At 44.1% G+C, this 22,473-nt stretch overlaps 1 protein-coding gene across 2 annotated transcripts in view; it reads left to right on the forward strand.

The window, feature by feature from the left end:
* Positions 1-427: 427 nt before the first annotated feature.
* PPARG (peroxisome proliferator activated receptor gamma) overlaps positions 428-22,473 on the forward strand; it is a 138,594-nt gene continuing 116,548 nt past the window's right edge. Inside the window, exons 1-3 of one of the 2 annotated variants that reach the window (XM_040995217.1) lie at positions 428-584; positions 4,564-4,724; positions 8,045-8,113. In XM_040995217.1, coding sequence (XP_040851151.1) covers positions 8,073-8,113 — 41 coding nt within the window. In that variant the 5' untranslated portion in view covers positions 428-584; positions 4,564-4,724; positions 8,045-8,072. Of the gene's footprint in view, positions 585-4,563; positions 4,725-8,044; positions 8,114-15,441; positions 15,475-22,473 lie in introns of those variants that run through there. The other variant, XM_040995218.1, reaches the window with a different exon arrangement.

The following is a 22,473-nucleotide window of genomic DNA, read 5'->3' on the forward strand; positions in this document are numbered from 1 at the left end:
AGCAAAGTACTCCTTTCAGCAAAGACATATTCATGTATTACTGGTGCAATTATTGTAATTGGAAGACATTAAGGTGACCCAACACCATGTTATCATTTGGCTCTTGAGTACTCTGAATTTCATCATTTCTGTAACCATCTAATCTCCTCTAAGAACACAGGAAGCTCCCAGAAAAGATATATGCATTGTACTTGGCACTGTCCCATGGCCCTAGCATTAGTATCTTGGCACAGTATTGTCCCAAGTATGTATTTCTTAAACATATAAAATAATAATCTAGTGTATAATTTAGAAGCCACCAGAACAGGAAAACCATTATCTTTTGGGAAAAAAAATCTCCAAAGAATTATGGGTATAAATTTCATTATAAGCTCTTATGATGAAATTATATATGTTTTTTAAAAAAAAGATTAGAGAATGGTGTTTAGCTTTGTACTGCTTAAGAGACCAGACTCCCACATTTCATATCTGAGTGCCTTGGTTTCGTTCCCAGATCTGGATCCTGACTCCAGCTTCCTGACAACTCTGACCCGGGAGGTAGACGTGAAATAACGGGGTTCCTGCAACGCAGCTGGAAGATGGAGGTTGAGTACCAGGCGCTTTTGTACTTGCCTTCAGTCACAGCTCAGCTGTGGCCACTGTGAGCCTTTGGGGAATGGGATAATGGGTAAATTCTCTCTCTCAAGTAATTCTTCTCAAGTGAATACATGGATTCAAAACTGTCTTTAAAATACGTGCTTTTTAATATTGGAAGCAATTCTCTTTTTCTAGTGTAATCATGACAAGCTCAGTTTAAATAAAGCTTAAGAATTGCAGGTCTGGAAGGACTGACCCTCATGGGTTCTAGAACCGCAGTTGAATGGAGGAGACCTCTGCAGCAAGCATCTTTTTTTCTTTTTCATTTATTTATTTATTTATTTATTTATTTATTTGGCTACACTGGGTACTCCACTGAGGATAACATTGATGGGGAAAAAAGATATTGGATCATCTTATGGGAATTCAGGGTGGAAACGTATACGTGAATTCCCAAAGTGGAATTGCCTTCATCAGGCACACCCACGCTCTACCAAGTTGCTTTAGTGCTCCATCCATGTATTTCAGAACCATTTCTATCCAGCCCCAGAAGAGATATGGCTACAAGTTCACCAGTTCCTCAAATCCGGAGACATCTTTTTGCTCCTTGCTGGTTCTTTTTCCTGCACTTTAGGATCATGGGCAAACTTTTCTCAACTTATAGACAAAAACTGTTTACCTGTTTTCTATTTAGAGTTAGCATATGCTTTGTAAAGTCTACCCTCGTTGCTCCACTGAAAAAGGACTCTGAAGGGTGAGCGCCACTCAATTATCTGCACTTTTCACCGCTGCAAGGAATTGGCGATGACTGCAGAGTCAAGCAGACCTGAACTGTAACCGTGTAATTGTTGCGTGTTATCTGTACGATTTTGGACGAAGTTTTTCCTGTATCTTAATGTACTCACCTGCAGTCTGAAGATGTGAATATTTAGAGTAGGAATGCCTCAGCGCAGAGGACTGTGGTGAAGTTTATGTGCGAGACACCTCCCAATGCCCCGCGCATACGGAGTAGGTGCTCAGAGAGTGCTTCTGATTGGTGTAACCGCCACTTCCTTCTTGTCTCTCACCCGTCAGCGCATCATGCAAACTGTGCCATTGGCAGCATTGTTTGCTGTCTTCCCTTGAACTTGCTTCTAGGCTGTTCTTATTTCTCTCTGTACTGCCTCTGTAACTCTTCTCAGCAAGAGCTCGTGCTTCCCTGCGAGGATCCGCCTGCTCACTCTCCCGTTCTTCCTGGCTTCTCGGGACAGAACGACAAATCCATGCCGCGCTTGTCATGCTGACCCCTTTCCAAAGCTCAAGGAGTGAGTAGTCCTGAGTACCCCGCCAGCAGCTCGTACAACTCAACAAACCTCAGGCTGAGCCAGGCAGGAACTCAAGCCAGAAAACTGAGGTCAGGCGACACTCATGTTCTTTGGTGAGAAAGGTTTTGTGAAATACACACACACACACACACACACACACACACACACACGCGCGCGCGCGCACACACACGTTGGACTTTACTGCCCAGATGTTTTTGGACAGCTGCATTCTACTCACCCACCTGAATGAGACTGATGCTCTTACCGCTTCGCCCCTAGTGCCACTGTCACAGGCCTCGGAGTCCGCTAACACAACCCGTCTGTCTCCTAGGGGCAGATTGTCTTTGGTGGGGACAGTGACAAGCTGGCCTGCCGAGAGGATGTGCTTAGTGGAGATTGGGCAGGCTGACCTCCACTGTGTCCGCCCTTTGCCTTGATTCAGCCCCCTTGCCGTGGGCCCACAAACAGTAAGCTGGCAGAGAGGAGGCTCTGTGCTATTAGAAACAGTTTACAAAATACTAAGCCTCTCCCTAGATAATTAAGAGTTAACTGTATACTAGTGTTCTGGGGAGACCTGCCAAGTCCATAAATTACTTGCTGTTTACTGAATACTGACTGTTTTCCCCACATACTGAATCTGTTTGCTATTTTCATTGCTCACATTTCTTAGTGAGCATAATTGGAATTAAACATTCTGTTTTTCGTGAGAAGGAAAAGATTCTTTCGGTAAGATAGCATCTTAAACGATAGCTCTAAAATACGGGAAGAGGCCGTTCTCTGTGGCAAGTGGGACTTCAACTCTGTAATTCAGACGATTGAGAACGTTAAGGATCTAGCCTTCTATTTTGAGCTGTATTATAGTAATGATTCCTAAATTTCAAGTTGCATTAAAAAAAAAAAAGAAAACACTGGAGTAGGGGAAGAAGAGAAGGAATGAGAATCAGGAATAAGAACTGGACATTGCTTGAAATCTTACCATTTTTGTAAGAAAGCATGTTTATGAATATTTGTGCAGTTCAAATTAAAATTGAAAGTGTCACCTAAGACATTTTAAATTTCAGATTCCTGGGCTCAGCCAAGTGGTTCTCATTAGTGCAAGAATCCTGGATCCCATGTTTTTGGGATTAGAAACAAACAAGTAAACAAGCAGAAAAATGAAAATAAAACACTAAGTGTTCAGTGTGCGGTCAGATTTGAGAACAACTGAGTGTGAATTTCTCAATGGTGACGCTTCTGAGTGATCCTGAAAATGAACACTTCCAGAGTAAGTACTTTTTTCATAAACAAACAAGCAAAGTAGAAAAAAAAAATCACTTTAAAACAATCTAAGTAGCTAACACTAATGCATTCATTAGTTTCCCAGAGTTCCTAAATTTATCTTAGTCCAAATTGTATCACATTTTCCCACTGGATTGTTTTCCTGTCCTGAACGCCTGTTGGATATTGCCCATCAGCTAACCCATCAGGCATCACAGGAAAGATGACTACTCACCTTTCACTCATTTACAAACCTTGACGCACCTATCACGGACCAGGTGGACCAGGTGCACAAACACTTTGAGCACTATTACAATTTGAGGAGTTCTTCCTGTTGGAATAGACTGCTATTTTGGACAAAATAGTAATTCAATAAATGTGTGTTGAGCCACTAATTAAATTCAGTGTAGAAAACATTATCCAAGCTCTTTCAGAATTTTTGTTTGTGTGTGTGGTTTTTTTTTCTTTTTAAAAATTTTTAAAATATTTTGATTTTATTTTATTTTTGGTGATGTTTCACAGTTGAGAAGAACAGATGCCCAGTGGACCACTGATGAGCATGGGAAGGGTCAAGAAATGGGGGATATTGGATGAGACAATTGTTTCCATTTTTTTTCTTTCTGTATCTGGAGGAAGGAAGGAGAGAAGGCTGCTCGCAGCAGCCTAACCATATCAATACCTGGGGATGTGGAATGCCCACTTAATGTCATCCTAGGGCCCCCCACATGGAGCATGTTCCAAGGGTACTGCTTAAGTGGTTTTGATGGTTCTGCGATGCTATTGATTTCATTGTTCCAAGGTTGAGGAAATCCTTCCAAGGTCCATTGGCTGATGTAGTCCACCTTGGAGTCTCTTCTTGTCCAGATGCTTGCTGTCGAAACTTGGCCGAACAAATTGGCGGGTTGTCCAATTTGTTCTGCCTTCCATGGTATTGAACAAATACTGAATATCTGAGGTGTAGGCCTCAATGATCTGTCATGACCTCATGTGCATCTGGGCATGCTGCCCACTGCCCAGGCTTCCAGCAACCGAGGAGGTCCCTGAGCTGTTTTGAAATGAAATGTGGGTAGGGATGCCCTGAGGAAAGTTGAACTGTTAGAATAAGCTAGTATCAGTAAATCCCTTTGCTAGTGGTGCTACTTTCATGATGTCAAATATGAACGCAATGTTAAAGAACCATAATATAAAGGTAACACGCTATGTCCTTTTAAAACAGTTGGCATTACCATTAAACACAAGCTTACCTTAGGAGCCAGACGCTTTCTGGCCTTTATAAGATGGATCATGTGATTTTCAACATAACCTGCTAAGAGAAAGCCAAAGGGTGTTCCACTCTGGAAAATAACCATTATGTAAGAGTAAAAATGAAGTAGTAGACTTGAAGAGGCAAATGTATTAACCAAACTTAAAAACTGCTCATCCACAGACACTTTTCTGCAAATTAGAAAGGCGAGTCCCTTTTCTCATATGGAAGGAGCAGGTCACCAGCGCCTCACCTTTCTTGGTCCTGACTGCTGTGGTGTAGAAGTGTCGTCTGCACAGCCACCTGCTACTGCCCTGGAATAACAGCATGGCTAACTACAGCAGGTGGGTAGGAACGAAAAACTTATCGGTCTTCATTTGGTACAGGGAGGGTGGATAGCATCATTTTCCCTCCTTTTTAATGACAGATGATTCACATACCATTCAAATCACCCTGTTAAATGTACAATTCAGGGTCAGGCAATTTGCTTCACTGTTAAGACACCAGTTAAGATTCCTACAGTCCACACTAGCGTATCTGACTTAAGTGTCTGGCTCTAGCTCCTGACTCTGGCTTCCTGCTCATGCAGCTCCTAGGAGGCAGCGAGGCAGGCTCAGCACTCAGCTTCCTGCCACCCCCGAGTGAGGCCTGGGTTGAGTTCCAGGCTCCCAGCTCTGACTCAGCCCAGCCTGGAACGCAGGCGCCCAGCTCTGACTCAGCCCAGCCTGGAACACAGGCGCCCAGCTCTGACCTCAGCCCAGATAGGAGTTCTATTTCCTTTTGTCTCTTTCTGTCAAATAAAAACAAAAATAAAATGAATAATTCAGTGGATTTTAGAACATGTAACAAAGTTGTGCAACAATCGCCACAGTCTAATTCCAGAATATTTCATACCCCACTAAGAAGCTCTGGCCCCATGGTTAGCTATTCTCTATTTTCTATTTCTCCAGTCCCTAGCCATCACTGATCTATTTTGTCTCTATGACTTTTCCTACTCTGAACATTGCATATAAATGGAACCCTGTACTGTGCGATCTTTGATTTCTGGCATCTTTCATTTAGCATCATGTTTTTGAAGCTTGGCCATGTTGTAGCATGTACCGGCACTTCCTTCCTTTTGTGCAAGGTTAATATTCTGCTGTAGACCAGGGGATGGGCATTTGGTTGTTTCCCCTTTTTTATTATAAATAATGATGCTACTAACATTGAATACAAGTGTTTGATCTTTTCTAAGAAGCTAACATTATTTCTGTCATTTTAAAAAATATTTCAAAAAGAAAATCCTTGCTTGCACACATGGTTAAGCCTGTCATTTCTTTTTCTTTCATGATTTGTTTTGTTTTTCCTCTTAGATTCAGCTATAGTTGTATTCTTTGGTGGTACTGAGTTAAATTGCCCGTATATTGTTATTGATCATGTGGTTCATAAATGTTTGTTTCATACAAAAGTAGATTTTCAGCATGCAACATGATAGGTAGATTTTTTTTTCAGAAGTTTGTAAGCATCTGGAGGTATTTTAAGATTCTATTATTGAAAAAATAATGGTGATAATTATGTTTTGTATGGTTTGACTAAAAAAAGAATGCCAGAAATGCTAATGACTTTTTATAATTAATAAATCACACACAAAAATAAATTATGCAAATTATCTAAACCATGATAATCTTATTTGGTGGAAGAACAGCAAAAGAAGTAGACTAATTTATCTTCTTGCATTAATCATTTTATTTTTAAGAATTTATTGGCATGTGATGAATCTTGCCTTTCTAAAGCCCTCTACTTGAGTCAAATTCTCACTACTGCAAGAATCATTTTTTTAGAAATTTCACATGATAGAAGGTGCTCCAAAATTTATCTGAAAATTGACCAACTGCAAATTTTTTTTAAATGTATTTCTTTTTTTTTTTTTAAGATTTATTGATTTTTATTACAAAGTCAGATATACAGAGAGGAGGAGAGATAGAGAGGAAGATCTTCTGTTTGATGATTCACTCCCCAAGTGAGCGCAACAGCTGGTGCTGTGCCAATCTGGAGCCAGGAGTCAGGAACCTCCTCCAGGTCTCCCACACAGGTGCAGGGTCCCAAAGCTTTGGGCCGTCCTCAACTGCTTTCCCAGGCCACAAGCAGGGAGCTGGATGGGAAGTGGAGCTGCTAGGATTAGAACCAGCACCCATATGGGATCCTGGCGCGTTCAAGGCGAGGACTTTAGCAGTGAGGCCACGCGGCCGGGCCCAAAATGTATTTCTTTTACTTGGAAAGTCAGAATTACAGACAAAGAGATTTTCCATTTGCTGATTCACTGCCCGCATGGCAGCAATAGCAGAGCTGAGCTGATCTGAAGCCAGGAGCCAGGAGCCTCTTCCAGGTCTCCCACATGCGTGCAGGGGCCCAAGGACTTGGTCCATCCTTCCCTGCTTTTCCAGGCCAGGGAAGTGGATTAGTCAGAATAGACATGAACCAGTGTCCCTATGGGATGCTGTTGCCAGCAAGCAGAGGTTTAGTGTGTACCATGCTGGCCCCAGACCTATTGTAATTTTACTGAGAGAATAAAAAAATTTACAGAACTTTAAAATCAGAAAAATCTTTGAAGGGAAAAATATTATGTAACAGTGGTTGGAAGAGACACTGCCAAACATTTTCTAATAAACAAAGCATTACTCCTCAATAACTCCTCCCCCACCTCATCCACTATTGCACAGAAGTTTTTAGATACAGAGGTGTCACTTGTGATCAATCTCTCAGTTATCCAAACATTTAGAATATTTAAATCCAATGCAAATGCAAAACTGAAGTCAGCTCCATGCCAAAGCATCATTTTCCACCTGGATTCCAGAAAAGGACTTCAGGTGTCATGGTCTGGATATTTCAAGAACACCTCCACAAGTGGCAGTGCCAAGCTGGTGTCCTGAAGACTTGAACTAAAGCTGTTCTGATGGCCACAGCAGCAGGAAATATGTTGGCAGCTTGGCTCCATCCCTTGTTTTTAGGCATGTAAAAATGTAGACACAGAAACATAGCCTGAAAATCTCTTCTACAAAAGGGCAAAGGGAAATTGTATTATTGAAGAAACCATGGCAACAGCACATCTTGAAATCTCTCTCTGAGGAAGCTCAGGTCTTAAACTTTAGTCTCAAACTTTCCAGGCCTCAAAGTGTTCAAAACAGAAATTATGTATCAATGAGGGCTGTTTTCTGAAGCCAGAGCAAGGTTGGCACATGTGACCAAAAGTTCAGAACAATCTTATGTTTCTAAAACCACCAAGACATGTGGCTGCCTAAGAAAGGCTCAGGTGAGCAACTGACACAACTGGCCCTTGAACACGGCAGTGGAGGTGCCCCCAAATCGTATCTGAAAGCCTGGCTTCAGTCCAGCGGCTCCTGACTGCAGCTTCCTTCTGATGGGCACTGGGTCACTGGCACTGTGGTGACAGACCTGGGTTGAATTCTCAGCCCAGCCCCAGCCATTGTGGATATTTGGAAGATAAACCAGCAGATGAGAGCACACTTGCTCCCTCGCTCACTCTCTATCTTCCTCCCTCCCAAATTAGAAGATCAGAAACTGAGTCTGAGGGTTTACATAAATATTAATCAATTTTGTAGACATAAAATATGAAAATACAACTTGTAAAGGTAATTGAATTGATGACATTGTATTCTTTCCACAGTAAAGCTGTTTAAAGAATCTTGTTCTGGATGCTAGCCACTTCCATGTCTGCAATACTAGAATTAAAACAGTGAGTAAAATGAAGCCCCTGCTTTCATGAAGTTTACAATCTGATTTTGGGAGACAAATGATAGACATATGCAGGTTAAAATTTAAGTTTTGTCAGTCCATTCTCCTGGCATCTTGAGTTAAGCTGCCACTAGCAACGTCAGCATTCATTATGGGTACTGGTTCCAAACCCAGTTCCGATATGGCTCCCTGCTAATGTGCTTGGGAAAGCACGGAGGATGGCCAAGTGATTGGGCACCTGCACCCACAGGAGGGATCTAGAGAAAGATACTGGCTTCTGACTTTGGCCTGGCCCAGTCCTGGCCTTTGTGGCTAATTGGGGAATGAAGCAGGGGATGAAAGAACTTTCTCTCTCTCTCTCTCTCTCTCTCTCTGTCCTATGTAACTCTGTTTCTCTCTATGTAACTCTGACTTGTAAATAATTTCTTTAAAAAAATTTTTAAAGCTAATTAAATAAAACTTCGCACAGGTGCAAATGTTTAGTGCAGCAGTTAACTTTCCACCCATATGGGACACCCATATTGCGGAATGTTTGATTCAAGTTCTGGTTCCTCCACTTCCGGTCCAGTTTGTTGCAACGTATGACCTGGAAGACAAGCAGGGGATGGTGCCAGTCCTTGGGTCCATGTCTCTTGTTGGAGACCTGGCTGGAAGTCCAGGCTCCAGCTGGCCGAGCCATTGCTGCTAGCATGTGAGGAGCGAACTAGCGAAAGGAAGATCTCTCCCTGCCACTCTTTCAATGAAATGAAATGAAAGAAAATTAAAGAAAAAATTAAAATTTATATATAATTTCAGGTAATGATCATCAATTCGATGAGGATAAGCCATAGAATAAAGAATGATGGTGAAGGTGGTTTACTGATGGGATCAAATTTGAATCTTTTCCTTTATTGTAGTCTGTTGAGGTTAAGCACTCAACAGTTACAGCAAACCAATTATCCACTATTTGGTTTAAGACATTGTAATGCAGTAAGTCCTGGGTGGAAAAAGATGAATAAACCAAGTGTTCTGTGGTTAGGGTACTAACAGCTTAGTAAGGAAAGTGGGCACTCCAGAAACAATCTACTGAAACATTGGGTCCAGGGACTGCAGCCAGGGCAGAAGCACAGAGACAAAGGGTTGCCTCCCCGTGAGTTCTTCCAGAAGGTACTCTGGAGATGGAAATACCACAGAATTTCATACTATACTTCCAAATCTTTTTTGGTTGTTAGCACACGAGATTTATTAGTACAGCACATTTCAAGGGTGAAGGAGGGTGAAAGAAGGTGACTGCCCTCCACTTCTGCCAACCCACGCCTCAGCCGGCTACCCCAAAGCTTACGAGACCAGCATCTACTGTAATCTGCTCTTGGCACAGGTATTTGGCTTTTTGTTTATTTGTTTTGGGTTTCTTTCTCTTTTTCTTTTTCCTAGCAACAAAAACTACCCTAACAACTTTTCCTAAATCCAGATTCCCTGCCCATTTGGGCATGTTTATGTCCCCAGATCCCCTGGAACACTGTAGGGTGCATTGTGTACACAGTGGTCCTCTCAGCACTGAATGCATTTTATTAACTCGCCAGGGAGAGGTATTAAGATTTGAAAAAATTTCAGTAGGAAAACTTTCCTGAGCAATCCGTAATCTCCCACTGAATCTCATTCTCACCAACTCTTCAACGTGAGCAATAAAAACTATTTCTAAGTTTTGTAATTAAATGCATTGTCTGGGAATTGACTTTAGAATCATACAGGAAGGATCTTGTTTAGATACTCAAACAAGACTGAGCGTCAGCTGAAATTGGATTAAGGGTTCACAGTGAGGGTCGCTACACTATTCTTTCCATTTTGACACATGTCTAATATTTTCTATAATGAAGTGGTTTTGATTTAATGTTTTAGTATTGTAGGGCAAAACCTACGATTGTATAAGATAATTCGTATAGGTGTCCTAAGAAAACCATTCTCATCCAGAAATCTGGGATCATATATACTCAATTAGATGAATGACTTAAAATTTATTTATTTATTTATTTAAGAGGCCAAAAGACAAATGGACACAGAGAGACAGAGCTCATTCTCTAGTTCACTCCTGAATGCCTTCAGGGGCTGGGTTCCGGGCAGGACCAGGCTGGAGCTGGCAGCTGGGAACACAATCCATTCTCCCTGACAGGTGGAAAGGACCCAGCTTCCGGAGTTGTCCTTGCTGCCATTCAGAGCAATATTAGCAGGACAATGAGACCTAGAGCACAACCAGTATGAAAACAGGCTAGTTGATGTGGGAGATGGCTGTCTCAACTGCTGGACCAAATGCCTTCCTGAGATCCATGGTAGTTTACGTGCAAGAAAAGCATAACAGAATGCTCATGTTGCAGACAAATAATTACAGAGGGAACCTGAGGAGAAAAACCTTTCCATTTAGAATTTTAATCATGGTAAAATACTAAGTGAATAGCAGAAAAAGCATCCTTCATGCTTTCACCCAGCTGGTAAGGCGCTGTTATTGCGTGTCAACAAAGAGCCTGCTGGGACTCTGTCTCATGTTATCCCTCAGTGAGATTGAGACTACGTTATATTTGCACTGTGTAAGCGAAGATGTTAGACTCCTAAGGTCACAAGGAACAAAAAAGGTTAGGGTTCTTTCCAACACCCCAGAACTAAATTAAAACCAAAGTCTGACAGAAAAATCAAAGCAGGGCCACTCTGCTCCTGTGTGGCTCTCTGTTTGCCAGCTCTCCTTCTTACAGATTCGTGGGTCACACAGAAAAGGGGAAAACATGGAGAAAGACTGGACAATCAGGGAGACTGTTTCTCTTTGTCATTCCCTGAAAGTCAAAGAGTTTAGCTCAAAACTGTGGAAGTCATTACATGAAGTTTCCTTGGAATTAAATATCATCAAATATTACAGGTTTTGACAAATTAACAAAAGTGAAACAAAATGTTCTCATAAAGATGAGCAAGGAGATAAGAGGGAGTTATCTCAGTCAGTGTTATCAGAAAGAATTTCTTAGAAGAAATGGACTTAATATTACTATTTTAAATTTTTTCAAATTACCTTAAAAGCAAGCTCTAAATTGAGAAAAAACAAAATTACTTTTAAAAAAGATTTGATGTTTATTCGAAAGGCAGGGTTGAAGAGAAAGAGAAGAAGAGGGCTAGATCAATCTTTTATTCATGGGTTAATTCTCCAAATGACCGCAAAACCAGACCTGGTCAGGCAAAGGCAGAAACCAGGAACCCCATCTTAGTCTCCCAAGTGGATGAAAGGGACCCAAGTACTTCAGCCATCTTTCACTGCCTTCCCAGGCAGATCAGCAGGGAGCTGGATCAAAAATGTTGTAGCCAGAACTTGATCTGGCATTCTGATGTGGGGTGCCACAGTCACAAGCAGTGAGCCAGTGAACCACAATACCAGCCTGGGCAGGATGAGGGGGTAGGGTGGGGAGTAATTCAGTTATATCCTCCAGGTTTTTAAAGACTGCTGTATAGCTGTATTATATTCTAAATCATTTGAAAGTCATCAAAATGAACCCCTTTACTAAAGTGCTCCAGAACTTTTCAAGTTTATGAGCAACCACTCAGAACAGAAGTCAAGTGCTGAGTGAAGAGAGGTACAGAGACAAGATTAAGCAATTCGAAGTTTGCAGAAAGCATCACAAGCTTGGTTTTTGGTAAATGAGCAAGTAATTTGGTGAAGGGCAAGAGTTGAGGGGACAGAACAGAAAAAAGGAGAAAAGGATTTTAATAACATCCAAAGTAAAACTGGTGGGAATTTGCAGGTGGGATTTTGTAACTAGGCTTAAAAGTCACAAGTGGAGACATGTTAGAGTCTTTCAAAAGGTAGATGCATTTGTGCAAGTGCAGTGCGTGTGTGTGTGTGTGAATGGGCACACACATACGTGCATAGGTGTGTTTGTCCTATCCAGCCTGTTGAACTGATGATAATCTTTAAATTTTTTAATTCTGTTTTTTAAAAGATGTATTTATTTTTATTGAAAAGGCAGATTTACAGAGAAAGGGAGAGACAGAGAAAAATCTGTCCGCTGGCTTACTCCCCAAGAGGCCACAACAGCTGGAGCTGAGCCAAACCAAAGCCAGGAGCCAGGAGTTTCTTTCAGGTCTCCCACACAGGTGCAGGGTTCCAAGGCCTTGGGCCGTGCTCTGCTGCATTCCCAGGGCACAAGCAGGGAGCTGGATGGGAAATGGAGCAGCTGGGACAGGAACAAGCACCCATATGGGATCCTTGTGTGTGCACGGTGAGGACTTTAACCATTGAGCCATTGCACTGGACCCTAAATTAGATCTTTTTAGTTTCCTGGGAATTTGCAAGTCTTGTGGTTGGTAAATGATTTCTCAGATGAAGAGTGAGAGCTTGTGTGAGAGCCACTGTAGTACACACTTGCTGTGCACCAGCAGCCTGAGCGTATGACTAGTGACTAGAGCGACAGCTCATCCCTTTGCCTAAGATTAGTCAGCAAATAGTTAAACTTCATTGGTCATGACCTTGCCCAGCTTTGTCAAGTCCTTGGAAAATAAACACATTTTTGTAATGTTTTAACATTTTCTCCTTTAAAAGTAATAGGATATAGTTCTTTACAACCTGAGTTCTATTCAGTGGGGCTATTTAAAACGTAAGTGGAAGAAAAATGGAAATCACTTTAGAGGTAGTCAACTCTATTTACTAGAGCTGTGAGTACTTTCCTTTCAACAGAACAAACACAGCATGCCATTATGAACCTGGGGACAAAGTTCCCCACCTTGGAGAAAAGCAAAATGTAACTGTTGATCTCAAGTGAGGTAAACAACTGAACACTAACCATGGAAAAGAAAAAAAAAATGTGCTAAGGGATCCAACACCAACACTTAGAAAGAATCCTTGTGGTTAGGAAAACCCAAACAGCCACAAACTTTGGTCTCTAAAAACTCCATGTGGATCATCTTGCCTGTGTGCAGTGGTGTAGGGCGGAGACATGTGCTGTTTATCAGTTTATCTCCAGCAGTTAGCAGAGGGCCTGGCACAAAATACACACTCAATAAATGTTTGTGGAATGAAAGAATTCTACAACTGCACTTTATACAATGCTCTTCCCACTTTTACAAATGCAGCCCCTAGTAATCAAGACATTTTTTAAAAGATGTATTTATTTATTTATTGGAAAGTCAGATATACAGAGAGGAAGAGAGACAGAGGAAGATCTTCCATCCGATGATTCACTCCCCAAGTGAGCGCAACAGCTGGAGCTGAGCCAATCCGAAGCCAGGAGCCAGGAACCTCTTCCGGGTCTCCCACACGGGTGCAGGGTCCCAAAGCTTTGGGCCGTCCTCGACTGCTTTCCCAGGCCACAGCAGGGAGCTGGATGGGAAGTGGAGCTACCAGGATTAGAATGGCACCCACATGAGATCCCGGTATGTTCAAAGCGAGGACTTTGGCTGCTAGGCCATCGTGCCGGGCCCTCTTTTGTTCTTTTTACTTGACTTTAAAAAATGTATGCTATGATCTGTTAAACTGAATTTATAATCCACTAATGGGTCAAAGCCAGTAGTTTAAAAAATGAATTTACAGTTAACCTATTACAATCATAAGCTTCACTAACCACAGATTACTTCAAAATCATGCAACTGTGAATCCACACTGAAATTCGGGAGCTATTTGGATCAACTGTAATGTTTTGCACCATTTATGAGTTCAGTGTGGAGGGATTCCCCTTATTCACCATTGCTGAATTATGGGAATTCCCCACTTAATGCCTTTAATATAAAAATAAACTCAAACTGGGTTGCAGACGTAAACACAAGAGCTAAGCTCATAGACCTCTTAGAAGACTAGTTAAGAGAGAATTCCATGCCTTTGGATTAGTTATCAATATGACACCAAAGGGGAAAAGAGCGTAACTGGACTTCATCGGAGCCCGGACTTAGGGCTTCAAGTGTCACCATCAAGAAGGTACAAGGACAACTTGCAGGCGGGGAGAACATAATGGCAGATCATACATCTGATGTAAACATGTAAGTGACAGCCCAGCAGTAAGAAGACAAACGATCCAATTTTAAAATGGTCACAGGATTGTCTTCAAAGAAGATATACCAAGTATAATTAGTCACTAGGGAGATGCAAAGAAAACAGAAAATATCACTTCACACTCATTAGGCTGGCTAAAATAAATAAGACAGCAACAAGTGCTGACAAAGATGTGAAGAAAGTGAAACTTTCATCTACTGTTGATAGTCATAGAAAATTCTGCAGCTATCTTGGAAAACAGATCGACAGTTCCTCAAAAACGGTTTGCATGTGAGCCAGCAACTCTGCCCCTAGGTGTATACCCAAGAGAAACGAAAATATAAGCTGTGCCCACAAGTAAAAGCATTGTTGGTAATAGCCACAAAATAGACACAACTTAGAACAGCCAACCATTGCCAGCTGCATAAACAACATGCACTCGATTCCATACAATGGGATATTTTGGGCCATAAAAAAAGATGATTGAAATACCGATACAAAATACAACACACTTGAACCTCCAAAGCATCATGCCAAATCTAAGAAGCCACTCTCAGAAGACCTCGTCCTGGATGACTCCGTGCAGCTAGGAAGGATCTAGAGTGAGAAGCTCTCTAGTGGTGGGAGAACAGACGGATGGCTTTTAATGCCGAAGACATTTCTTTTCGGAGTGACGAAAATGTTCTAAAATCAGATTATAGTGATGACGACACAACTTTTCCGATAAAAGTGTGTATCTCAAATATAGAGTACTTAAACTTTAGCTTTGCAGATTGCCCCTCAACATTGTTGCCCTAACAAAGCAGCAGATGGTGACTCCAGACTGAGCAATGGCAGGCATGTCTGCACCCCTCAAACTGACCACCTACGCCAGTTCTTCCCTTGTGCCAGGGCCTCCGGAGGAAGGACAGGGCTGTTGCTTCTAGCTGGAAACCTTCTCTCTAGCAATAGTCACCCAAACACTCGCGTCAAGCTGCGAATGAAGACTTCCTGTGCCTCAGGGGAAACACCTCGGCATCCCCGGCGAATTAAGGTGCTTGGGGCTGGGGGAGCTGCTGAGCACGTCCCCGAGAGAGGGCCGCGGCTCCCCGCTCCCCGGCGTCCGTCCCGCGGGTGGTTCCGGAGCGAGGGCGCGAGGAGCGGCTGCCAGGCCCCGCCGCCTCGCACTCCCCGGGCCGCCGCCGAACGGCTTCTCAGACCCACGCCCACCCCACGTGCCCGGGCCCTGCCGTGTAAGACACCGCTCAAGAATCCTGAAAGAGATTCTGTTTGCCGAGTCCAAGAATCTCCTTCTAATGATGACAACTCGGGCCACTTTGTAAAGTTACAAAACGCAAGGGACGGTGCCGACCGCGTGCGACTCGGTCGGTTCCTAAGAAAACAACCAGGTAGTCCTAAATATCTTTTAATTAATTGCGAACAACATCTCGGGGCACCCCGTCTCCCCGACGCCGAGCAGCGCAGCGTCAGGAACCCACGCCCTAAGCCCAGCTCTTCGCGGACCGCCCGCATCCCTCGGGCTCCGGGTCCTTCCGCGCGACGGGACCGTCTCCGGGGCCGCCTCCCAGCGGCCGCTGCGGGGAGCGGAGCGGCGCAGGTACTGGGTGCCGGCCGCCGCCTCACGCCCTCCCGGCCCCGGCCGCTCCCTCGGCCGAGCGCGCCCCCGCCCCGTGCCCGCCCCCGCTCCGGGCCACCGGCCCGCTCCGCCGCCGGGCAGGCGCGGCCCACCCCGCGCTCCCAGCCCGAGTCCGCGCCGCGGCCGCCGCCTGGGGCGCTCGGGGCAGCCGCGGGGACACCGGCGCGGGCGCCACGCCGCCGCCTCAGGTCAGAGTCGGGTGGCCGGCGGCGGCGACCCGGGCCACTCGGGCCGCGCGGGGCAGGAGGACGCGAGGGGACGGGGCGCGCGAAGCCGTCACGGGCGAAGGTGGGATCTGGGCGTGAGGGGGCAGCGGACCGACGGAAGGGGCGGAAGGGGGGTTGGCTGAGGGAACCCCGGCTGACGAGGGGGGTCATGGCGGGAGAGGATTGTAGTTGACCCGGTCGCCCGTGACAGGGGGATGGAGGCTCGGGCTGGAGGGGACTTGGACTCAGGGTCGCGTCCTACGTGGGGCAGAACTTGGATGGAGGGTCCCACGTGAGGAACGGGGACCGCTCGCGGACGGTCCCGAGGGTCCTGATCCCTGGTGTGGATGTAGGGGTGCCGGGAAGCCCCGGGGGAGCGCGAGCTTCGCGTCCCCGCCGGAGGTGAAGGGGAACCGGGGGGCCAGTGAGGAGGCGCGCGGGTTCCGCGTGGGGGCCAGTCCGGGGAGCTCGCGTTCGGTCCCCGGAACTGAGGAGACTGCGTGCGGATGGCGGTGACAGGTCGGCGGGGTGCGGTCGTGGGGACGCGCACCGCGACACCCCGAGGCTCCGCGAGCCTGAGTGCCCTGGAGGCTCCGCGCCGGCCGCGTGCCAGCCGGGGGGCGCCGGCGTGGGCCGGTTCCCCCCAGGTGTAGCTGAGGTAAAGCCCCGCGTGGCGGGCTGCGGCGCGCGCCGGGCGGGCCGTCCTCGTCAGCCTGGGCTACTAACGGGGCGCCTGGGGACGGCGCGGGGGACCGCGTGGAGCCCCGTGCTCCGGCGTGGGGGCGGCCGGCGGGCGTGGAGCTGTGGTCCTTTATGCCTCGGTATTTGGGGAGGAGCCTAAGGTGAGGAGGCAGAAACTGGGAGTAACCCGGCTGCCGCTTTTATATAAGGTCAGCTGTAGGTAAGGAGAGGGCCTCCGCCGGGGATCCGAAGGCTGAGCTGCTCAGGTCTTCCTGTCGCCTCCCTCTGCCGAGGTGAGTCGCCTCGCCTGCTTGGCCCCTTGGTGGAGGAGTGGGTGATGGCGTCCCAGGTTCGCAGGACTGTCACCCCCTTTATGACCACGCTTCCCCCTTCCCCATGTGCTGTGGTTTGACCCTAAGAACCTAATTCGTTGGTGTCTCAGGCTGAAGGTGGGAATATTAGTGTCAGTTATCTTGGGAGATAATAAGCCATTTAAAAAAAAACTGGACGTGTAGTAGTCTGAAGGAACTCGGGTTTTTTCTTGGGTCAAAATGTAAGGTTAATTTTGGGCAAATTCTGCTTTGAAGACAAAGCTGGACGGGATGATGAAGTTGTGTGGTCTTGGCTCTGAGGTGCTTGATTTTTCCCTCAGCTGCTTGTAGCATTCTGGGTTGTCAGGGGGTCGCTGAGCGTGGTGGGCTCCTTTCGCTCGGGGAGGACCAGCGCCGAGCCCCTCGCCTCGCAGGTGCTTCCTGCGGCCTGCCACCTGCGGCTGGGCGTGGAGGCCCACGGAAAGCCAGTGGCGTGGGACTGACACTCGTGCGCTGTGGCTTGCTGGGTCGCTCTTCTCGGAGTTGCACTGGAACGCCCAGAGATGCTGACCGTGAGCCTTGGGCGTGAGATTTCACAGGAGTCGCCTGAGCTGTAAAATAATGTCCCTTATTGGGTAAATCCCATCAGATCCACTCTGGAGGTAGTTACCAGTCATTTCAGAATTGCTATTTATGTTAATGTATTTATGTTAATGTTTAAGGTTGCATCAGTCGCAAAGTGGAGTGTGTTACCATTTTACTTGGCATTTTTCTCCTTTATTTAAATTGCATGCTTTTTTGATATATAACTTGCTGATATTTCTGTCTTCAACTAAAAGATCTTAAGAGTCCACTGGCGGCATTGCAGTCTTTTGCCACATTTTTTTAAGAGGAAAAAAATGGATGAGGTTTTTCTTTTTAAGTCAAAAACTTCTTACTGTTTAAAACTCTGAGTCTAGATCTTAGGATAATTTCTGTAAATCCCCGGCATGAGTGAAGTATAACATTTTGTGGAATTCTAAATGTTTCTTGTTAAAACTGAAATATACAGCAACTAAAATGTAAATTTGTTATATTCTTCTTTAAATACGAATGTTTTGAAAATAGTTTTGCAACTGCTGCTTTTAGTAATTAAGTGCAATATTTTATTTGAAGGGATTAGTTTCCTGGATGTTTATTTCCTTATGTTTCAAAAATAATTTCTTTTAAAAAGTAGAGTACCTTTTAAAAATCACTGTTGATTTTAAAATCCCTATAACATTTGCAATTTATTCAGGGGAAAAAAGGATGACTTTAAGACTATCAGTTAATGGATTACTGACCACGGCCATTGGTTTTGAATCAGTAAATTATATAAGCATAAAGAAATACTTATTTTCTCTCTTTTTTAAACCTCTCTGGAAATAGAAATGTTTGTCAGCAACCTTTTAATGACCAGGACATTTTGTGCATGAAAACTGTGGTACTGTTGTGAAAACATATACAAGTATTAAAAATATGTTGCCTTTAATTTTCAAATAATTTAATTTACGAAATAATTGTTGGTAACAAAAGGCTTGTATGCAGTGGGGAAAATGTGTTAAATAGTATTTTTAGAATGTTTCATATATTTGACTCCTACTTTCTCTTGTTTCATGAAGCTGAGTATATCCCAAACATAGGGCAAAAATGTTGATCACTATAGTTTGTGGGTGTCTTTCTGAATTCATTGTTACTTGAACTTGAAAATATGTGTCATAAGGTGTGGCGAGTGTGCTGGATAAAGTTTTTGGCTTCATAGGATTCCATTAAGTAAATACTAGTAGAAAACTTGTAAAAAGTCACTAATCCAGAACACTTGGTGTGAGGCACCAGGCTCTGATGTAAGTGCGTGCCCCCAGCCAGACCGGCAGACAGCTTCTAACCAGGTTTCTATGTTTTCCTGGTAGCTGTTCCTTACTTTGAGTCTTAACCCTAAAAACAGTGTAAAGGGCAGCGATTTTAATTATGTCCAAAGGTGTTTTGAAACTGATCTAATTTAGAAGCATGAAAGCACAGTAAGTTGTGCTGGTGACCAGCTTGCAAGCCTGGAGGACCCCGCTTAGCACTTATGGATTAGCTCTGACAGTGTGCGAGATTGAAGACTGTGTGAGATCTAGAGTTTCTTATTTGCTATTTGTATTTTCTCACAATACAAACATTGATTTGGTGGGGTATAATGGCAAATTTTTAAACTATTCTTTAATAACAATGGTAATTAAAGCAATGGTAATAAGCAATGGTAATTTTTATTTTTCATAAGATGCTTAAGTAAGTACTTAGAAGGAAATACAGTGGGCCGTAGTTTAGGGAAAACACTTGAGAATGTAACAATGAACATCTAGCAGTGATAATACTAATCAGGGGGTCTTCAGAAAGTTCATGGAAAATGTCTCTTAAATGATGTGTATCTTACATGATGTGGCCCTGACCTTGAATTTAGTTGAACTGTCCAAAGAGAACATTTGTGGTTAGTTATGTCAAATGTTACCAGGTCACCCTTACTACTAACTTTGGGATTATTAGGAATGAAGATAATGCTTGTCATAAGGTGATCAATTCATAAAATGTTTCTGAGAATATTTCCCCATTCTGTGATGCAGAATTATGTAGTCCCCGACGACTTTGGACAAAAATCAGTGTAATAATTGATCTTATCGATCTCTGACCTTCTTGGGTTGATACTGTACATGTAATATGTCTGGGAGGTGCAAATTTTGCTTTTCCTTTATAAAGTTCTGTTCCTTCCATGTTTTTACGGATTACCCTGTGAGTCCTTGACATAAATTTATCTGAGCTTGTGTTGTAGTAAGGCCTCTAGTAGTTTGGATAAAAAGATAGTTTAGTGGCATAATCCAGAAGACTGGACAACGACTTGTGCAAGTCAGCAAAATTGGGCCTCTTTCAATAGGGAGTAACCAAAACAATAATAATCTTTTAGTGGCTTGATGAGATAATGTACCTCCTAATTTCCCACCCATCTAGTAGTAGCAAATAGGAAAATATACAGTTAACCATCTACTATCCAAATAATTTTGAATTCTCTTTATGAATTATTAATGGCAATATCACCAGGGTACTGAAAAAAGTTCATGGACCGTGGAATTAAAGGAGAAATTTGAGTGAAAAAAATTTATAAGTCCATGTTTTTTTTTCATAATGTGCACATTTTAATGAACATTTTTAGACTCTACATATGCATGAATTTCAAATTTTCTTTTGGATTGAAATATCCTTTAATTCCACTTCTCACAAACTTTTTGAAATAACCTTGTATTGTGAAATTTGTCCCATATGAGAACGTAAGGGTCTTGGATGGAATGTGTCGCGCAGCAGGCCTGTCTTAAGCGACACTTGGGCGATCAGAAAGAGCTGCAGCTTAGGTTGAAAAGATGCCATATGCCCGGTGTTGAGTGGTCAGGGAGGACCTCTCCTACTGTCTCTGCGCTGGGACCGCAGCATACTGGTGAGCCAGTGTGCTGGCTGCTGCAGCGCCTGAGCTGGGGGCTAAGGGAAGGCTCCAGCTGGGCGGGAGGTGCGCTGAGTGTCCCGCGCTGTCTGGATTTCCCTCTGGAGATGTGCAGCAGGGCGTCGGTGCCCCACGCCTTTGCCCCTTGCAGTGGTCAGGCCATTTCAGTTGGAAAAGCTTTGTAGATACAGAGTGCAGGGGTTTTTCTGTCCCTGCTGTGTTTTCCTTACACATTTGCATAAAGGAAAGGAGTCCTTAGACAGTGCAACTTGAATCCAGTACAGTAGAGATTTTGAGTTTCACATCAGGATTTAAACTAGATAGTATGATAGTTCAATTTGAATCAGTATATGTTTAGGAAACATTTTTATTCTACTTCATTTATTTTAAAAAAGAAATTCACTGCCAGTTTTAATTGCTCCAAACTTTTTTTTTAGTCTTAGTGGACTGATCTAGAAATATAGTATGTGCATAAAACATTGAGGTAGATTATCTTTGTGGGAAGTATTCAGATTAGCATAAACCTGGGGTGAGAAGTCCTTCGCAGTGTGCCACAGATAAGGAGAGGGTAGCAGGGAGGGAGACGCACGGAGGGGAAGTACCTCCGTGGGCGGGACACAGCTGTGTGCTCCCCGCCCACTGGCTCCTGTTGAGGGGCTGCCACTCACAGCCCTAAAAACCGGGCTGGCTTCTAAGAACGGGCCTGGCTTTTCCCTGCCACTGGAGGATGTTACAATAACTCTACATTCTGAGCTGCCACTTGGCGTTGTCACTTTCTCTGGTGCTCTGAGTTGTTTCAGGACGGAATAATCTCGCACAGGGAGTGGGAAAAGGTGACTCTTTCATCCTGAGTGCTTTAAGCAATAAATTTCCCTTTACAGCGAGAGCAACAGGGAAATAGAGCTGTGGGCCTGCCCAGGTGTGCTGATGAAGTCCTAGAAAGGACTCCCTCACCCCCACCCCACCTCCTCCGCTGCATGCCGCCCGCCTCTACAAAAGTCTGTCATTTGAAGGCCCATTCATGTTTAGAATGGCAATATTTCTGGCAATGTTAAGTCACTAACCATCAGCAAAAATTTGAAAGATGTGTTGTTGCTGTTTGTTTCCTTATTACATGAAAATAAGACTTTTAAGCAATGAAAAACATTTGCAATTTGAAAGAATAGGTGAACAGAAGACAAAAACAGCCATGTATGTCTCCATTTCCCTGTAAGCCAGTCCCATGAAACCAGATATGAAAATGACCATGTGTAGGCCCAGCACAGTGGCCTAGTGGATAAAGTCCTCGCCTTGCATGCACTAGGATCCCATACAGGCGCCATTTGCATCCTAGATGCTCCACTTCCCTTCCAGCTCCCTGCCTGTGGCCCGGGAAAGCAGTCGCAGACGGTCCAAAGCCTTGGGACCCTGCACCCACATGGGAGACCAGGAAAAAGCTCCTGGCTCCTGGCTTTGAATCAGCTCAGCTCCAGCCATTGTGGACACTTGGAGAGTGAACCAACAGTGTCTCCTTCTATCGTGTTTCTACCTTTCCTATAAAACTAAACAATTCTTTTTAAAAAATGGCCATTTGTAATAGCAGTGAGAAAAAGATATATTCACTCAACATGTCTTTGTTTTCCTCTCTTAAAAAAAAAAACCGCAAGTTGCAAATCTCCCTGAAACCATTTGTCACCTCAAAGCAAGCGATCATGCTGAATCGTCAATTAACTTTAGAAATATTTCAAAAATTAGAGTTAAGAGGTAGTAGTTGGTTAACGTGATCAAATAAGTGAGTCTCACCTCTTCACTGTGTGTTGTCCTTTTCTCTGTTCTTACTCTACACTGTCAGATCTCTTCAGGAGTTCGTTCCTGCAGGTGCTTAGAATAGCTTCTCGACAGATTGAAATCAGATTTTTTTTTTATCATCTTAGAAAAATCTGTGCCAGAAAAGTACAAACAATGCTTAATTTTTGGCAAAGCCAAAAATCATAAAATGTCAGGTTTTCTTTCTTTATTCTTAATTTTTAAAAACATCGAAGTTAGTAGGGGTGAGTCGACCCATGCCTGTTAGCAGCAGAGACATA

This window comes from Ochotona curzoniae, unplaced genomic scaffold, assembly GCF_017591425.1.
Source record: "Ochotona curzoniae isolate NIBS_2020 unplaced genomic scaffold, NIBS_Ocur_1.0 contig_908, whole genome shotgun sequence".
Lineage (NCBI taxonomy): Eukaryota > Metazoa > Chordata > Mammalia > Lagomorpha > Ochotonidae > Ochotona > Ochotona curzoniae.